General features: G+C 38.5%; 7 protein-coding genes and 1 non-coding gene across 13 annotated transcripts; 4 read left to right on the top strand and 4 right to left on the bottom strand.

The window, feature by feature from the left end:
- Nucleotides 1–604: 604 nt before the first annotated feature.
- On the bottom strand, nt 605–5037 carry LOC111489049 (ABC transporter I family member 11, chloroplastic). 5 transcript variants are annotated; one of them, XR_002719317.1, is made up of 12 exons: nt 4753–5035; nt 4572–4629; nt 4318–4397; nt 3885–3936; nt 3622–3755; nt 3012–3126; nt 2791–2877; nt 2378–2426; nt 1819–1903; nt 1193–1300; nt 996–1057; nt 605–871 (listed from the first exon to the last, which is right to left on the bottom strand). XR_002719317.1 is itself a non-coding variant. In XM_023137072.1 (11 exons), the coding sequence occupies exons 1-10, from the start codon at nt 4839–4841 to the stop codon at nt 1222–1224; spliced, it is 828 nt and encodes a 275-aa protein (XP_022992840.1). In that variant the 5' UTR covers nt 4842–5035; the 3' UTR covers nt 605–971; nt 1193–1221. The 5 variants fall into 5 exon arrangements, 3 of the variants coding, with proteins under 3 accessions (XP_022992840.1, XP_022992839.1, XP_022992841.1); XR_002719316.1 differs by having other exon boundaries at nt 996–1300; XM_023137072.1 differs by lacking the exon at nt 996–1057 and having other exon boundaries at nt 605–971.
- A 1572-nt stretch (nt 5038–6609) lies between these two features.
- LOC111489052 lies at nt 6610–7784 on the top strand. The gene has a single exon (XM_023137076.1). It carries the CDS (start codon nt 7344–7346, stop codon nt 7551–7553), a length of 210 nt encoding a protein of 69 aa, XP_022992844.1. The 5' UTR covers nt 6610–7343; the 3' UTR covers nt 7554–7784.
- Nucleotides 7785–8030: 246 nt separating this feature from the next.
- LOC111489412 lies at nt 8031–11452 on the bottom strand. The gene is made up of 3 exons (XM_023137600.1): nt 11097–11452; nt 9227–9231; nt 8031–8617 (listed from the first exon to the last, which is right to left on the bottom strand). Exons 1-3 carry the CDS (start codon nt 11304–11306, stop codon nt 8248–8250), a joined length of 585 nt encoding a protein of 194 aa, XP_022993368.1. The 5' UTR covers nt 11307–11452; the 3' UTR covers nt 8031–8247.
- LOC111489054 lies at nt 9969–10462 on the top strand. The gene has a single exon (XM_023137077.1). The coding sequence runs from the start codon at nt 10084–10086 to the stop codon at nt 10288–10290; it is 207 nt and encodes a 68-aa protein (XP_022992845.1). The 5' UTR covers nt 9969–10083; the 3' UTR covers nt 10291–10462.
- Nucleotides 11453–11680: 228 nt separating the features above from the next.
- Nucleotides 11681–11762, bottom strand: TRNAS-UGA. Its single transcript has one exon. It is a non-coding gene; the product is annotated as a tRNA-Ser (tRNA).
- A 187-nt stretch (nt 11763–11949) lies between these two features.
- LOC111489039 (protein NUCLEAR FUSION DEFECTIVE 4-like) lies at nt 11950–14956 on the top strand. Its single transcript, XM_023137058.1, has 3 exons — nt 11950–12595; nt 12904–13838; nt 14440–14956. Exons 1-3 carry the CDS (start codon nt 12260–12262, stop codon nt 14933–14935), a joined length of 1767 nt encoding a protein of 588 aa, XP_022992826.1. The 5' UTR covers nt 11950–12259; the 3' UTR covers nt 14936–14956.
- Nucleotides 14957–14962: 6 nt separating this feature from the next.
- LOC111489047 (peroxidase 55) lies at nt 14963–16515 on the bottom strand. The gene is made up of 3 exons (XM_023137068.1): nt 16198–16515; nt 15866–16057; nt 14963–15749 (listed from the first exon to the last, which is right to left on the bottom strand). The coding sequence occupies exons 1-3, from the start codon at nt 16414–16416 to the stop codon at nt 15174–15176; spliced, it is 987 nt and encodes a 328-aa protein (XP_022992836.1). The 5' UTR covers nt 16417–16515; the 3' UTR covers nt 14963–15173.
- Nucleotides 16516–17551: 1036 nt separating this feature from the next.
- LOC111489672 (50S ribosomal protein L27, chloroplastic) lies at nt 17552–18767 on the top strand. 2 transcript variants are annotated; one of them, XM_023137995.1, is made up of 4 exons: nt 17552–17659; nt 17767–18071; nt 18238–18339; nt 18418–18767. In XM_023137995.1, exons 2-4 carry the CDS (start codon nt 17793–17795, stop codon nt 18592–18594), a joined length of 558 nt encoding a protein of 185 aa, XP_022993763.1. In that variant the 5' UTR covers nt 17552–17659; nt 17767–17792; the 3' UTR covers nt 18595–18767. The 2 variants fall into 2 exon arrangements, with proteins under 2 accessions (XP_022993763.1, XP_022993762.1); XM_023137994.1 differs by having other exon boundaries at nt 17576–17659; nt 17754–18071.
- The last annotated feature ends 172 nt before the right edge of the window (nt 18768–18939 follow it).

Here is an 18939-nt window from a genome sequence, read left to right as displayed (position 1 = left end):
ACTTATGAAATTTCTCTCTTCCAAATTTTAGGTTAACTCGCAATATGTGATCTAATTAAATCCATATCCATAACATATGATCTTATAGCTTCATTTAATGAAAATTTCAAAATTGAGGAGATAACTCTCAAGATTGAACCCTTTAGTTCTATCCATATGTATGGAATCAGCTGCTGGGAATATACTTAGAAAGGTTGCAGAATCTGAACCACTTGCCAAACTGTTAACGAATAAAGGGAAACTGATCGCAATACAATTATGGTGGAACCCTATCTATATTCATGAATCATATTATTCTTTTCACACTAAATCACCCTAAAATAAACCAATTTATTTAGTGGGATAAAGCCTTCAATTTCCATCGTCTGCAAACGATTACCAGAAAACAGGAGGAACCCAAAATCCTAAGGTTCCAAAACAAAGAAACCAACTGAACTGTATCTTAGTTCTTAAGGATTATCATATCAAATGTCGATATCGAACGAAATCGAACTTCTCTTCTCTACATCACGCCTCGTTTGAAGAGGGATGTAAGAGTTCATCTAGTCCAGTTAAGTTGTAAATGAACCAGACAATAATTCATAGAAAATCAAATGCAGATGAATAATAACAAAGTCTAGTATGTTGAAGATTTGGAAAAAGACTTCAGTCCAAAATTGTTTCGGCATATATGTTGTTTTAAAGTTCTGACACTATTATTGGATGTACAACGATTCGAAAACTTCCCCATTAGAAACAGAGGCAATTCAATATGGGTTGGTTACCATAACCTTGCGAATCTACGACCAGTTTTGGTCCTTGAGTTGATGCAGTGACTCGCAAAAGCGTGAATGAAACTGCACCAGTGTACACAGCTGTGGTTGATTCCATGCTGGAAATTCAAGGCAAAGACAAAAGATTTCATTAAAATGAGGAGAATTCATTCCCAGAGATAATGCAACGGCACTCTCTCTGAAAGAATCTTTTTGAAACTGTACAAAAATGTCAAACCATACGTATAAACATGGATATTCTCCTCCTGGTAAACTGACAAATTTTAGTTCTCATAGCTACATGACTAGATAAAGAACAGTTCATTTTAGAAAATCCAACACAAGCTTGGCCACCAGACTGTCGCAAGCTTTTGTGAACAGAAATGGAAGAAGCAAGAGAAAATAATAAAGAAGCCATAACAGCAGGAAATTATACTCACAGCATGAACGCATAGTCAAAAATTACAAATTAAACAGGCAGAGCTTCTTCTCTAAGAACACCGCCCATTTCCATTCTCCATGAATAGTCAACCAAGCCAGCAAACTCTCTGAAAGGCACACAGAATTAATGAGTGAACATGAACACCTTTATCAAATGAGATCAGAACAGGTTAACATACAGTGCAAGAGAATGGCAGTGTCAATTTTCTTTTACCAGATGTTGGTTTGGTAGAAGCAAAAGTGTAGTTGCATTAGGTTTGGAGCAATAAACTTGAATCTTAACAAATTTCAAATTCCAGAATAACTTGCAACAGGGATATGGGCACAACCTCAAGGTACACTAATGAGGGGAGAATAGTTCTAGATAACTTTTTTAAGCTACATAAACATCATTATTATTTTAACAAATTAACAAAAAAAATGTCCCATCGGCTTTTCATTACTATAGCTAACAGAAAGAGAACAAATCTATGGCCTACGTTGAATTAAGAGCTTGTAGCAAATCTATTTAAACTAATCATGTAATTAGAGAATTGTTTTTTTTTTTTTTTTTTTTTTGGGGGGGTGGGGGATGGCTAATAGTTAAGACAAAGCTGGAAGAGGGAGTGAAAGAGCAGAGACTAACTTGAGATCATGGCTGACGACAAGTACAGTTAAGTCTTTCTTTAGATTCTTTAAAAGCTTCACAACATCAGCACGAGCCTTCCAATCTATCATAAGAATGAAAGAGCATTAAACAAAAGCATAGGCCAAAATTACATCCCACATTTCAAAAAGCTTCATATGCCAAGATGCCAAACGATATGAACCAGTCCTTATAAAAACAATAGAAAATTCTTCCAATAAAACATTAGTTCCAAGAAATTGTTGTTAAACATAATTTAAAGCCAAGGGCAAATGAGAACCCAAGTTTGAATAGCTTACAACACGTTGAAGTGGAAGCTATTCATTCTAGCCTTGTGATTTGATTAATGAAATACTAAAGGTGAAGACCTTAAGTTCCTCGAATTTCAATGATAAAAAAGCCATCAAGCCAACCGAAATACGTGAACTAAATGATCCAGAATTTCCTTAGTTGGATTTCCCATTTTTTATCAAATCCCCAAGTTTGTGGGACATTCAACTTCTTTAGTTTATAGACAATACTATTATATTTATAAGGATCGTGAAATGGATCTTCATACCAAGACCAGCTAGAGGCTCATCCAGTAATAACAGATCTGGGAACTGCACCTGCAAAAAAATGATTTTATTCAATGTATATGTTCTGTTTAAGAATGCAGGTACACAAGCATTTTGAAAGGTACAAATAGAACAACGAATTATATTTTAACAAAACAATTTGGAACTAGAATCAGATGAAAAAAGAATAGCATTAATTTATTTCTCCAGGCTAGCAATAAAAATCATGTATTAACTATAGTAGTACCCCAACTACCACTAATATTGTGGAGTCGACAATATTTTCCATCAATAATCAATTATTCAATTTATCTAACCTTAAAATGTTGTTAGATTAGACCTAAAAATAAAAGGCACAATTTTTGTACTCTAGATTCTATTCCTCGCATGAGTTCATTTTGTTATTTAGGCTTACCAGTTGGATTGCCAAGGCAAGACGGCGCTTGTAGCCACCACTGAGAGAGTGAGGATCTTTGTCCAAGGGTATGCCATTTAATCCCACCTACAGTCATCGACAGAAAGGAATAAAGCAATCCATCGCGATAATAATAATTATAATGAAATAATAAAAAAAACATGTATGCCAACATAACAAAAAGAATGTAATCAGCTGTTGATGGGAAAGATCAAAAGTACCCAATTAATTGCTCTTTGGAGTCTCAAGGCAAGGTCCTGTTTCAAATAAACATCACTCTTCTGCCGCGGCCACCCAAATGTGACTTCATCTAGCACGTTGTCTGCAACAAAGTACCTACCTTCAGCAAAAGAATATTTTCAGTAACTTATCATTTCATATGCTATAAATGATGAAGATTTACCGGTTTTTTATTTTCTTGAAAAATTAGTAAAGAAGAAAGGTTTATTGAGGGAAATGTAAGGAGCAGAATGAAATTTAGGACTGGATTAATGTGTCTAGATGACTCCCTCTTTAACAAGTTTTTGTTTTTTTTTTCCACTTTTTTTTCTTTTCTTTTTGACCAATGGAAGAGTTCTGCTATAAGCTCCTTTGTTCCGATCATTCGGGTTGGAAACCTAGTCCTTCCTACATACTTTGTTCATTAATATAAGTGTTTCCCATCCAAAGGAATGAAGATAAATAGCAGGAAAATGAGGTGATATGTATGAAAAAGAAAGGCCACACAACTCTATGAGATTAAAGCAGCCTTAATCACATTTCTAGTTCAACGATATTCAAAACTAGTTTCAAAATATTAGTCTTATCAAGGCTAACCAAAATGGACGATACCTCTCTGGAAATTGAAAGACAATGCCAACCCTATCAGTGGTTAACGGTTGAGAAGACTGACATGGTTTGTCATCTTTACCGTACTTTTGGACATAAACGGAACCAGAAGTTGGCTTGCTCAGACCTGCAAGAAGCTAAACAAGACCGGGAAGAAAGATTAACATACTCGTAAACAATAAATCAACAAATAAGTAGATAAAAAAGAGCATGAGAGATGTGAGGGAAGGCCTAATACATTAAAATTTGAAAGAAAATAGCAAAACCTGCAATAAAGTAGTTTTCCCACTTCCACTTTGTCCAAAAATTAACCCAAAACTGCATAAATCAACAGAAAGGAGAATCATGTGGGGACGATAATGAGGTATATGTGAGCATTAATAAACTCTTGGGGAAGAAGTCCATGTTAGAGATATGTGGTGAAACGCCCTTTATTACTAAAAGGGAGGACAGACAAGTCCTTCACAAGTACCTTGATAGTTGATTCAGGTTAGCCAGGTTGAACTGTAATATAATTACTAGAACTCAAGAAAATTTTAGGCTTCAGAAAGATAATTTATTCAATCGTCAACTTTTACAACCATTTTCCTATCCATGACCATCATTAGAGAGTATGGGATAACTTTTCTTTCAAAGCTTGAACCCCTCGTCACGATATACTACACCAATATACACTGAAACCAGAGCAGCAAATTATACCTTTTCTCTCGAAGGGAAAAATTAACTGTGTCGAGAAGAGAATGCTCGGTCCCTGGAGGTCGATAGCTTAAATCCCTAACCTTAAGAATCACAAACAGACTTAGTAGCCGAATCAAGTTTCACAATAACATCCACATTCCACCAAATTGAAGGAATTGTAACGAAATCAAATGGGTCAATCTCAATTAGGGCAACGGGAAAACTGCTAAACGGCAATAATCAGTGAATGATAGAGTTGAGAGATTGTAACTCACTTCAAAGCAAGAGTAATCGGATTTCACTGAGAGAGCATTGGTTCTTAGAGAATTCGAACTACAAACGCCAAATAAAAGTGACAAACAATACGCTAATTAGGAGTTGTCACGAAACAACGGCTTGAGCTCGAAAAATAAGAGAGAAAATGGAAGGATTGCAGTGGTGATATGAATAGAATACCTGCTGAAGGAGTCGCGCGCAGGTAAATTTGATAGTGGGGTTGGCTTCCAGCCAACGAACAACTTAGAAACAGAAACAAAGCTGGCCATGGGATCCGTTCAGCGGAGACGACGAGCCAGGCGAATGGGCTGAAGCTGAATGCCGTTTTCAAGCATCAAAATTTGTCAGAATCCCCAATTTGAAGTTAATGTGCCTTGGCTTCAATCTCCCAATAGCTTAGCTTGTAAACACACAAACTGAATCATTTGTCGGATTTTGTTTCTCAAATTCACTCGAAGATACACTAGGGTGGAGAGATTTGATACACAAGTAAGATATTATTTTCTTTGGGCTTGCACGGCTTTAACTCTACAACTTTTCCTCCATATTGTTAAACAAGTCTGCTAAGTAGAAGTCACATTAGGTGTGTGCCATCTGTTTGTGTTTCTCTCTAGAAGATCGAATTTCTTAAAAGCAATTAAGAAAAGAGTTAACTAATTAATTAATCTCATATATTCCATCCATTTATTTTTACAAATGATATTATTCTTAGAACATTTACATATTTAATTATTGGAGAACAAATGTTAAAGTCTGAGTGGCTAACCTATTAGAAAAATAGAAACCATGATTGATTAACTTTGAATTAATAGGTAGAAGAAGATCTTTCCCTTTGTCCAGGAGATTGGATTCTCCATTACACAAATGTTATTAATCAAGAGATTAGATCTAACCCTTTATTTGGCTATAATCATAACACATTAATCTATATTAAATTGATTAAAGACTAAGGTCTCCATCCATGTCTTACCAATATAACTTGGTAAGAACAATAATCTTTTGAATATTATGCTCCTACATATTTGTTTTTTCCCTTGGTGGGTCACCCTAGAATACACTCAAAATTCTCTCATATCCATCTCTGAATTAGATGAGATAAAAATCTAGATCACTTGCTCCTTCACTTATAAATACCCCACTCCCCAGCTGCAAAAAGAAAACTCAGATCAGGAAAGAGATGGATGCGAGGTGTAGAGCAAGAGGCCTTGTGAAGGGCATGTTGGGCCCTCTCCATGGGGAAGGTATGGCGTCGTGTTCAAGTCATGTTTCGTTTATGGTTCATCGCCAGGAGAGGGCTGCGATGGCTCCATCGAACCAAAGAGTTGTTCATGATCAAGCCATGAATAATGTCCACGAGGCCAACTTTAGGAACCCTCAAGGTGGTGGGGGTTTTGTTGACGAACATATCGATCGAAAGGCTGCCATGTACATATCATCAGTCCAAGAACGCTTTAGACTTGAGGGCTTAATCAATTGAAGAAGCTTTGGCATATAATGGATATTATGTGATGTTTTCTGTTTGTGAAAACTCAATATCTTCTTCTCTCCTGTGTTTTCTTTATCTAAATTAGGTTCGTAATAGAAATGTATAATATATAGGTAGGTGCTATACAGTTGCAACCCGGATTGAGGGATTGTTTAATCTATCTAGATATTAAATATATAGAAATTATAGACTCAATTACTGACACTTTATTCTGCTGTTCTTTTGTGCAAAGAAAAAAAAAACATAGTAGGTGGAACCATTTAGATTAATATTAAGTGGCAAGACTAATCGACCATCATTTTATTGGCCACGATGTTTATATAAAAAACAGCTAAAACTGGTAGTGATCTTTTTTCTCGAAAGAATATGTTCCTTTTCAAAATCCTAAAACTACCTGTTCCTGGCAGTACCCTTTCTTCTAAAGCTATTTTTCCAATTGCTCAAAAAAGGTCGTTGTTGCATAAAAACAAGAGACGAGACGAGACGAGACGAGAGGGGCAAGAGTGGGCTTACAAAAAATGAAAAGAGGAGAAAAGAAATGTTATGCAAGTTTGATCAACTCATAATCATTTGATTGATTCCTATTCACACCAGAGAAGATGAGTGGTCTTGATTGCCTACAGAGGCGAAGAAAAGAATAGAGCAATATGTTAACTCATACATCTGAAAAGCAATGCACAGAGATAAAGCTATTTCCCCATCTTCAAGATATGATATTATGCGACAACAAAAATATTCTGTTCATTGCCCAATCACATTCATGCTTGCATCATGGTGCAATGAATTCCGCAGGCCTCGAACATCTTTATGACAAGACAATCCTTCTAAGCTTTTGGTGTAAAGAAACAAACAAACAAACAAACAACAAAGCATTCTCAATAATCTAAGCCTGATAAACACAACTTTACACTAGCACACACATCCAATTTCTTTAAACAAAAGGCTCCACCCTCATCACACATCCCTAAAGCAAGAAAAAAGAGAGCATTTCCATTGGAACTGGAATGAAGGAAAATCCAAATCCTTTTCTTTCAATCTTCATAAAGCAGATCCACTCCCATCGACCCATCACATACCTTTCCTTCGATTATGAACATTTTTCTTCTTTCTCCCCAAGTTTGGCATCCAACCCCTCAACTCCTTCTTCCTTAAGCAAATCTACAGACTCATTCCCCCTTATAACCCCTCTTTACTTCCAGGTACTTCCAACCTTCAATTCTCTCTCTCGCTCACACTCATCCTATTCTCTGTCTACTTCAAAACACACCTCTTCTTCTAGATAGAGATGAATGCAGACTGGGGGCCGGTTGTGGTAGCAGTGGCGCTCTTCATTCTCCTGTCGCCGGGGCTGCTTTTTCAGTTGCCGGCCAGAATCAGGGTGGTGGAGTTTGGGAACATGAACACCAGTGGGATTGCCATTTTGGTGCACGCCATCATATTCTTCTGCATACTCACCATATTGGTCATCGCAATTGGTATTCACATACACGTTTAACAACTTCATAATCTGCTTTGGCTACCTTCGCCAAATGAATTGCTTCTTTTTCACTAGGACTTACAGCATACTTCTGCCTACTCTGCTCCATTTCTTGTTCTCTTCTTCCCTTTCAACAATAACTTTCTATAGTGTAATAATCTGTCTAAATGTAATCTATAATTTCCATTCTTTTTGGGGGTTAATAAGAAAGGTAAAGTTCAATGAACACTCTCGCGGTAATTGTTTGAATATTTTGAGCAAAATTCTTCTCTATTGTCTTAACTAATTGATCATACCCCTCTAGTAGCTTGCTTATACTATGAGACTTCAACAAAAATTTGACCAGATTAACCGCGCTAAGACGAGTACCTTGTACTTGAGATGCGTTAAATTTATGAAACTAAAGAATAGGGGGAAAGAAAAAGAAGCTTCTCGATGAGCATGAGTAGCTACAGAGCCCAATGTTGGATGTATACCAGCAATGGAGGGATAGGCGTATGTAAAAACGAAATTAACAAACAAAATTCCTTTATCTCTTCCGAGTCTCCGACTACACATACACAAATCGCAAATCCAGACAGATCAAACAAGATCCGCTTCGAAAAGAAATACAAAACACAAGGCGGCACAAACATCACCAAGATTGCAGAAACTTCAGTTGGTAACAATCTCGAATGAAAACGGAAAGAGACGAGAATAAGAGAATACCGGATCAGCCAGTATAGATGTGGATACGGAGAGCGAGAATGAAGACGGCGTAAAGGATAAAGAAAATGAGCGTGTGAATGGCGATGGCCTTTCCGTTGGTCTTCATACTCCCAAACTCAAACTGTCGATTATTCCCCGGAAACTGGAACAGAAGCCCTGGAGAGAGCAGTACGAACAGTACAACTCCGATCACTACTGGTGCCCAATCCGACATCCTTTCCCAGATTTCGTACTTCACTAGACGTAAAGAGAGAAATATCCAAAGTAGCAAAACGTGAAGCGAGTTAGTCTTGCAGTAACGCGATGGGGAAGAAGAAGAAGAAGAAGAAGAAGAAGAAGAAGAAGAAGAGAAATTGAATTCAGCAGAGTTCACTCTTTATTTCTGGATTCGAACAACGTGGGAATCTCCTAGAAGTTGATGTTAATTACGAGATTGACACTGATTGGTGGCGATAGGTACTGATTAAAATTAATTATTTAAGAATTTTATTCTGTGCGGGCGGTAGCAGATAGTTACTTTCTGTAGTCATCAATTGGAGCTTGTAGGTGAAGTGGTAAATGGGCCCCCGTGGGCCAGGGGGTTGATGGCCCAGATAATTGGCGGGTCGGTCGCGGTCGACTGCGGAGTAAGCGGGAAGGAAAAGGGATGGTTCTTCTCCTGAAATGATGTGGATTATTGTGCAATGTGCTCTTGCTTTTCTGCGCCTTTTTCTCCCATTTAATTGCATCAAAATTTGTGCCGTGGACCTTCCGTCCTCTCAAGTGTTAATATTTTTTTTATATATATTTTAATCTCTATAATTTTCAAATTCTTGGTTAATTAAATTTAATTTTTTAGAAAAATAATAATAGTTTCTATTAATATTTAGAAATGTGAATAATCGACCCATGATGTATTTTCTTGAATAAAATTGTTTATCAATTTATCACTTTTTTAAATTAATTCTAAACTAAAATTAAAATAAAATAAATCAAAAACTTACAGCGACTACAATATTATTTTAATTATTTAAATGAAAAGCTAGGGATGAGAACATAAAAGAAGATAAAATTTATTAATTTTTAAAATATCATATTTCGAGTGAAAATTATAATTTTTAATTCCAAAAAACCTTATATATCAATTATTTTCATTTTTAATTCTCTCAACTCTCACTATGGTAATTCATACCTTGTTTATTGAATTATGCTTGAATTGGACGGGTGAGTGTGGAGAAAGTGATCTTAAGAATCTCGAACCTCTACAATAATATAATATTGAACACAAGCTCTCCTGCTTTACTTTTGGTTTCCCCAACTGGCTTCGTAACAATAGAGGTGTAGTTATTATGTATAAGATGTGGACTCTTCTCCCAACAATTCTCCACTCGAACAAAATACACCATAGAGCCTCCTTTGAAGCATAAGGAGCCATCAAACAAAATACAACATTTTGACTATACTTTCGAGACTCACAACTTCATTGTTTGACATTTGAGGGTTTTATTGACGTGACTACGTTAAAACTATGGCAATGATACCATGTTATAATTTTATCCACTTTAAGCATAGTCACTCATGGTTTTGCTTTTGATTTTTTTAAAGGATTTCATACTAATAAATATGTATTTTTTACTTATAAATCTATAGTCTTCAATAGTCTTCAATGAAATTGGAGTGGTGGACATAATTATGAATGCACCAGCCATGTGTCATGGGGTGGGGTTAGTTACAAGGAAAATGGAATAAAAAGGGGATGGTGGAGAAGCTCCGTAAACCTTTTACAAAAATTCTTATTCCTCTCTAACCATTAAAACTCAGGCATTCTGTGCGTCCCCATTTTTACAAGAACAACACAAGAATGAATGATTTGGCAGCTCCATTGATCGCTTCGGTTCTGTTTGCGTTTCTGTCGCCAGGGATGATCATTCAGATGCCGGGATCGGAACGCCCCCTCGAGTTCATGAATTTGAAGACCAGTTTTGCTTCCATCTTTGTTCATGCCGTTGTCTTTCTTCTGCTCCTTATTTTGCTACTTGTTATGCTCAACCTCCATATTTACATTTAGACCTCTGCTTCTTCTTCTTCTTCTTCTTCTTCTTCTACATCACGCTGCTGCTTCATCCATGTAATTTTTTTTTAATTTCTCTCCTTGAATCGTGATTTGTAGTTGAAGAACTTTCATGTTGCTCACTCTTCATCGAATGAAAAATTCTCTCATCCGCTTAATTTCAAGTTCAGATCTCTACTTCATGCTTTGATTTTTAGTTCAGTTTTCATTTCGCTTTCCTCGCCTGAAATTTTGTTGATGCACTCTCTCGACTTTTGAATGATCTTGTACTATACTCAGACATAGACTCTAATTAATTTTTTTGTTTGTTTGAGTCATAACAGAATTTAGCTTATTTCGAACATCTGATAGATCTCTAATTAATTCCACTTTTTAAAAAATCAGGTGTTCAGATTTTGATAATTGATCAAAACTGGAGGTCTAAAATTCATACTGATTCGATATGTGCTTTTTGGGGGACTAGTTTATTAGCACGCCTAAAACTATTTTTGCTACGTTCTTAGTTTTGAATATAAAGTAAAATAAAGTTTAGTTAGGTATGCACGTAGTTGAGGCAAGTCACTTATTCGTAGAATAAAGTTTTATGGTAAATCCGATCCCCTTTCTCGAATCTGGAATCATCGAGTTGAGGAATCAAATTCCTCGAGAACAGAGGATAAAGTTGAGAGGATGATTATAAGCAGAGAGAGAGAGATTTAAAAAAATGATGCATAGATGGAAGCAGATGATAGAGTTGGGAAGAAATAAAGAAAGAGGATTACACAAAAGGTGCAGAATTAGAATTAGAATTAGAATTAGAATTAGGAGCCCATATAAACATGAACACCAACAGCCAGCAAGAAGATGCAGATCAAGGCAAAATAGAGAGCGGAATGAACCAGAATGGAAACTCCGCTGGTCTGGAAGTTCCCAAACTCGATGAAGCGATTCTTCCCGGGCATCTGAACGAGCAATCCGGGGGTTAGGAGAACGAAGAGCACCACCGCCACAAAGACTGGACCCCAATCCGCCATGGTGAGGAAGAGTCTAGGGAATGGAAATGAGGAAGGAAGAGGAGGAGGAAGACGGCATTAAGTAAAGGAGAAAGGGGAGAGGAATGGTGGTGGAGGGATGAGTTGGAAAGACGAAGGTTAGCGAATGAAGTTATTCAGATTCACATGTTCTCAAGTGGATTGGCTCGGCTTTACTCTGTTTCTGTGTATTTTTGGTTTCTCATGTTTTATTCTTGACTTACTATTCAATCATTATGACCTTTACAAAAAATGTGTTCTTCATACTTCCATATATACTTCAAATCAAAACTGTAAATATCATTTTGGCTTATACTAGGAACGATATTGCCAATTTTCAACCCAAGAAGCAAAAGAGAAATTTAGTAAAATATTCTCGTCGACAGCAGGGTTCGAACCTGCGCGGGCGAAGCCCAACAGATTTCAAGTCTGTCTCCTTAACCACTCGGACATATCGACTATTTGTTAGTCGGAGCTCGATAAAATAAAAACAATACATAAATAACTTGTACCATTCAGTAAAATAAAATAAAATAACGGTCGAGTTACGAAGTTCCTTATTCTATATTTGAAATTGGATCGTCGTTCCCATATGAAATGGTCAAATGGTAACTCTTAAGATGGTGGCAGTTCTGGTAGACGATCGATTTGTTTCGTTGTCATTTCTGGTAGATGATCACCGCTTTGTTGTCATCTTCTAATTTGAATCGCCGTAGCCATATCCAATTCTAAGTTTCTTGTTTGTGTGCCTAACAAAACAGAGTGCGCGCCATGGCGGGGATTTTGCGTATTAATAGTCGAAGAGATCCATGTTTATGTTGCCACCCCATCTCCATCAATCCACCCCTCCTTATCATTCCCATAAGGGTCCGTTTCGATTCTATAGTTACCTCTTTGGCAGCCAAATTTTGGGACGGACGTAAAAAAATCGGAGAGAGTTTGGGTTCTGGGCATTGATGGGTATGTGTAATGAGAAACTTGTGGGCTTTTTGAACAATAGGTGGTTGGTTTTTGTGGCTGCAATATGGGTTCAATCTTGCGCGGGAATTGGGTATCTCTTTGGAAGCATATCGCCGGTGATCAAAACCAATTTGAGTTACAGTCAGAGGCAAATTGCGCGGCTCGGTGTGGCGAAAGATCTTGGCGATAGTGTCGGTACTCTAGCCGGAACCTTGTTGGAGATATTGCCCTTCTGGGCAACTATGTTGGTCGGTGCTATCAGTAACTTTGTCGGGTATGGTTGGATTTGGCTCATCGTCATTGGTCGAGCTCCAGTTTTGCCTCTCTGGGCTGTAAGTTTTCAGTCTCCTCCTCTTTTCTTTTAATCGAATGGGTATGAATCATCGTCTTTAGATAGTTAGAATGTTATATCCATATTCAAACCTTGATAGGATTCTGTAGAAAATTGCAGCAGGAAGCACATTATCTGTTTGATAAATTGTCTCTAAGATTATAGAAACAATTTTATTGAATATTCAACAGATTTGCTGAATATCTATGTTGATTGAAGCTATTGAAAAGTCCTTTGAAGAACAAATTGTTAAGCTATTCCCCCTGTTTTGCCAGTTTTGTCTAGTCATGTATGAATATGATTGTGCAGATGTGCGTTCTTGTATTTGTGGGAACGAATGGGGAGACTTACTTCAATACAGTTTCTCTGGTTTCTTGCGTACAAAACTTTCCAAAAAGCAGGGGTCCTGTGGTTGGGATTTTGAAAGGCTTTGCTGGTTTAAGCGGTGCAATCTTGACTCAGATATATGCAATCATGCATTCTCCTGATTCAGCCGATCTTATATTCATGATTGCAGTAGGTCCTGCACTGGTGGCTATTGGCTTGATGTTTTTTATCAAACCTGTTGCCGGCCATAGGCAAGTGCGGCGGTCTGACACCATGAGCTTTACTACTGTTTATGGCGTCTGCCTCCTCTTGGCTGCATATTTGATGGGAGTCATGCTTGTTGAGGATCTTGTTACCTTGAGCTCCACTGTGATAGCCATTTTCACTGCTGTTATGTTTGTCATCCTTCTTATTCCCTTTTTGATTCCGGTGGCGTCGACTTTGAGCTCAGAGACGACAACATATGCTGGGCAAGAGGCTCTCCTACAACCGTTACACAGACAGGAACCTGCTACATCTGAAGCAGATGGTAATGAAGTGATATTAAGTGAGGTGGAAGATGAAAAATCAGAGGTAGAGGACTCAGTTCCTGCATCAGAGAGACAAAAACGCATTGCTCAGTTGCAAGCAAAACTATTGCAAGCAGCTGCAGAAGGAGCAGTAAGAGTGCAGAGGAGGAAGGGTCCACGTAGAGGGGAAGATTTCACTTTGGGTCAAGCTTTAATCAAAGCAGACTTTTGGCTTATATTTCTCTCCCATCTCCTTGGTTCTGGAACTGGATTGACCGTGATCGATAACCTCGGACAGATGAGCGAGTCCTTAGGCTATGATAATACACATATTTTTGTGTCCCTCATCAGCATATGGAACTTCCTCGGCCGTGTTGGTGGTGGCTACCTCTCTGAGATTGCTGTGAGGTACCAAATTTATTTTAGTTGTCTCAAGGTGAGATCCCACACCAATTGGGAAGGGAAACGAAAACGAAGTATTTTTTATAGCCGTGAGGAAACTTCTCCCTTGCAAATAGTATCAAAGCCAGTTACCGGATGGTACGAGACACTGGTTGGAGTAGGGCTAGATCCTCTTCATAGTAGACACGTTTTAAAACCTCGAGGGGAACCCTGAAAGGAAAAGCCCAAAGAGATAATATCTATTAGCATTAGCAGTGGACTTGGGCTATTGCAAATAGTATAAGAGTCAGACACTGAGTGAGCGATGTGCCAGCGAGACCGCTGAACCCTCAAAGAGGGAGGATTGTGAGATCCCACTTCGATTGGAGAGGGAAACGAAACATTTCTTATAACGGTGTGGAAACCTCTCCCAAGCAGACGCGTTTTAAAGATGCATTCCTTATAAAGGCATGAAAACTTCTCCTTGCTGACGCGTTTTAAAACCTTGAGAAGAAATTCAAAAGTAAAAGTCTAAAAAAGACGCTATTTGACAACAGTGGACTTGAGCTTGGACCGTTACAGCATAAAATATGATTATATTATATCTTACTATCATTCTCTTCAACAGAGATTATGCTTATCCAAGACCCATTGCAATGGTGATTGCGCAAATCCTTATGATATTTGGACATCTCTTCATCGGAATGGGATGGCCTGGAGCAATGTACATTGGAACTCTCATAACAGGGCTCGGGTACGGGGCTCACTGGGCAATTGTGCCTGCTACTGCCTCTGAATTGTTTGGGTTGAAAAAGTTTGCTGCTTTATACAATTTCATCACTCTCTCTACTCCCATGGGATCTTTGATATTTTCTGGGTTAATCACGAGCAGCATCTATGATAAGGAAGCAGAGAAGCAAGCTCTCAATCATCTCTCACAGCTGCAGAGCTCCGCTGGACCGCTCAAGTGCGTGGGCACCATATGTTTCTCTCTAACTTGTATCATAATGGCTGTTTTCTGCGCCATTGCAGGCATCTTAAGTTTGGTTTTGGTTCACCGAACCAGGGGTGTTTACTACAACCTCTATGGAAAATCTCGTTCATCCACGCTTTGTGTAAACTAGATTTCACCAATATTCATCAGTAAATACAAAATATGCTATGCATTTATTCGACCAAGGAGGTTTGAGCTTTGCTACATGTTCTTGACAGACACAATAGTTATGTTTCTTTTAATCATTATATGTTGTTTATTTTTTATACCAACAAATTTTCATACAAAAAGACCGAACAGAATAGGAAATAACTTGTTACATGACCATAACTTATCTTTCGAGTTCATCACATGATGAGCAACAAAAATTAGGAATTAAAGGCACTGCAATCCATTCGAATTTCACCATCATCACCAGTCTTAACTCCAATCCGACCCATCTTGGTCATGGCGTTGATAAACGCCGCATTAAACTCAGCCCCGTTGGTGGCGAAGCTGCGGACTGTCGGCTGGGATTCGGACTCCGTGAACAGAATCTGGTCGGCAGTGAAGAGGCCCTTGCCGGCGATAAGGTTCTGGTAGTAAACGTTGTCGAAGGTCCGAGGGGTTATAGGATCCATGTCTATGGCTATGCTGGGATCCACGTTCCGCGGACACGCATCCATTAGCTGCTGCGCGTAGCCGGGGTCCAACGACGGGTCCACCGGAGACGAAGGGGAAAAGGAGTAGAGACGGTTGGAGAAACGGTCGCAGTGGGAGAAGCCCAAGGTGTGGGCTCCGGAGAGTGCGATCATGTCGATGAGGGTCAGGTTGTGGGCGGCGAACATGTTGACCAGTTGGTCCAGATTGAAGAATGGTTCCGGTAAGTTTCCGGCCACTCGGGATGCTCGGGAAATTAGCCCATCTCGACGTCCTAGTTCCACGCTGTACAGTGGGCCCCCTGCCTGAAACACGAGGACAATAAATCAATGATTTTAAAATTATAATTCATAATTTTTAGTCCAATGTCATGAATTTTCTTTTAAAATATTTTTTCATCCATTCATTTAAAAAATCCTACCAAATTAACGACATCTCTAGTTGCAAGAGCCAAAACGTCAGCACAAGAGACAACACCGGGACAAGCACTTTCAACTGCTTGTTTAGCTTTAATAACCGTGTCAAATCCATCTCCAGCTAATGAAATATTGTCTTGAGCGTCTTTCTCGGCATCCCCATTTGGAGATGCTATCAACACCGAAGCATCACACCCCTATACTCATTAGTAAACAAATAAGCTTCTACCACCAATGATAAACTTTATAAATATGAAGCAGGGATCAAGTTGGTGAGAATTGTTTGGAGGGAGTCTCATGTTAACTAATTTAGGGGATGATAAGATTAGAAGAACACCTCAACGAAGCAATCATGGAAGAAGAGTCGCAAAGTTGCAGGGACGGTGACGAACGTTTGATCAAACTTGTTTTGAACAGCTTGTGTAACGATTCGCTCCACGTTTGGACAAGTGGAGGCGTAGAAATTCTCTACTAATTGTGCGTCTGTTCTCTCCACAGTAGCCGCCACAAGAACCACAGCCAGAACCAAAGCCCTCCATAAAGCTCCCATGGCCATGGGCGCCTACTTGCTTTCTGTAACTTCTACGAAGATCCGGCATATCTTCAGCATATATAAGGTGTGGAAGAGGAGGATGGGGTGCATGAACTTGGTCAAGCTAACATTTTTGAAAAGAGAGACTAAACAAGGTGGTGACGATTGAGTTGTTGGGGTCAATCCACATGACTATTATTCTACATAATTTGTTTAGGGTTTAGTTTGGGTAATTCGGGTTTCTTGCAAGAATGCATGAAAATGACACTTATAATATTCTACTTCCGTGCGCGTGAAACCATTGTTTTCTCAACTTAAAGTCAAATGTTGGAAGTGGTAAGAAATGCAATTTATTACCATCAACTTGGGATAAGAAAATTTCAAAACTCCGGATATTATCAAATCAGACTCCTTCCTAACTGATTACCATCCTTTTTAAATGTTTAATACATTTTTCACATATTTAATGGGAATTTAACTGGAACCCTTCTCCTACCATGTTTCTCTCTTATACACTAGCAAATATTGTCCGCTTTGCCCGGTTACTGTTAGCAAATATCGATCGTTTTGAGTTTTTCATTCTGATTTTTCTTCAAGGCTTTAAAAAGTGTCCACCAAACACTGGATTTCACATTTATGTAAATAATGATTCATTCGCCTCTCCATCTCACATTTTTACATAAGAGAACTGACACAAGAAGGATGACTAATTATGAACTAACTTGTTCATGACTTAGTTCCTTCCATGTTAGATGATTTGGAGATTTCATTGACTTTCATTTAAGCCAAAGATTTTAATTTTAAATAAAATAATACCCATAATCCAACTAACAATTAAAATATTATTCGTGTATTTATATGTACACACGTATGTATGTGTGCGCATGTAGTTTTGCGAGATGATTTTTTTTTAGTGGACGTAGTTTCATATTCTATAATATTTAATTTCAATATGTATTTTTTTTTTTATCATTATTTGGAATTAATGAAAGTTCTTAAACATATAACAAAACAAAAAGCTTAAATGATCTCAAGAGACGTAGAAAAGGTTGATGGAGCAATAAAAATACCTACTTTTGACGCTAAGTTGTGCCAACTCGGAAACTGCTCACGTGCCAGTCAGAGACAGGTTTCGGTAGCCATTGTGGTGGCACAGAACCACTAAGTGAATACAAGTGCATACAAGCGAACCCAGCCGGCCCAAGATTCCCATTCGGTGGCTTGGAGCGGTTCTGGTTGTGGTTGTGGTTGTGGTTCTAAGGATAAGGTTCGCGTTCGCTCCCTCTCTGTCTCTTCCCCTCCATGTCCATTTCTTTTTCTCGATCGACTAATTCTGTCGACTTTTTGTATTCGCTTCACAGTTCCAATCTTCGGGAGCCGAGGAAATCCCTGTTGCAGCCATGAGTTTAAACCTAATTGGGGCATTCAGAGGCCTCTCTCTGGCCTCTTCTTCTTCTTCCTCTTTCTTCAAAGGCGATTTCGGATCTATTCAACTGCCTCCCAAGCTCTCCGTCTCGTTCCCTAACAGATTCCCTTTAACCATTGAAAATGCACACAAGAAAGGAGCTGGAAGCACGAAGAACGGCCGAGATTCTAAGGGCCAGAGGCTCGGCGTTAAAATCTACGGCGATCAGGTTGCCAAGCCTGGTTCTATCATCGTTCGTCAGCGTGGAACCAAGGTAGTTTCTCAGTCCCAAATCATTTTCCAATTCGATTTTGAAAATTATATGTTGAGAAGTTGGTGCTCGTTCCGCCCATTGTTTAGGGCATTCCTAATTTACGAACATACATCGATTGTTTTTTAATTGAGTTCCATGGTGTCTGTTTTTGTACAAATGAATTCAGTTCCATGCAGGAAAGAATGTGGGGCTTGGCAAGGACCATACAATTTTCTCATTGATCGACGGGCTTGTAAAATTCGAGAAGTATGGACCTGACAAGAAGAAGGTTTCACTTCGAATCTGGACCTTTCAAGCGAGCTTGTAAGAATGAACAAAAAACTGAGATGTATGTATTTGATTGCAGGTGAGTGTGTACCCAAGAGAAGTACAGCCTGAGAATCCAAACAGCTACAGAGCAAGGAAGAGGGAGTATTTCAGGCTGCAAAGAGAGCGCAAGAAAGCAAGAAAGGAAGGCTCTATTTCTCAACCCCAATTAGTATTAGCTTCCACTGATGCTACAGAAACCAATCCAGTTTGCTGATTTCTATAGGCAGCACTTCAATCACTGCTTGTTTAAAAGCCCTGATGATCTTGCAGGAAGAAGGTCTGCTTCTCTAGCTTCACTTCTTTGGTTGTGCACATATAATTTGCCACATTCCTCACAGGAACGTGTTTCATTATTATTCGCAATTACCAATAGTCGCTCTTGTTCTACTTCTTGCCCCTAGATATTCTGAAACACTCAATAGTCCATTTTGAAAATATTTCAGAATGTAACTTCCAATGCTTTTTTACCGGTTAAGAGGTTCGAAGTCCGGAGTTTTTAGGTGACTCAATTATAAGAACTATAGGTTGAATAGGCTCTATTAGTTTAAAAGACTCAAAT

This window comes from Cucurbita maxima, unplaced genomic scaffold, assembly GCF_002738345.1.
Source record: "Cucurbita maxima cultivar Rimu unplaced genomic scaffold, Cmax_1.0 Cma_Scf00014, whole genome shotgun sequence".
In the NCBI taxonomy this organism is placed as follows: Eukaryota; Viridiplantae; Streptophyta; class Magnoliopsida; order Cucurbitales; family Cucurbitaceae; genus Cucurbita; species Cucurbita maxima.
This window is presented reverse-complemented; position numbering and strand designations above follow the sequence as displayed.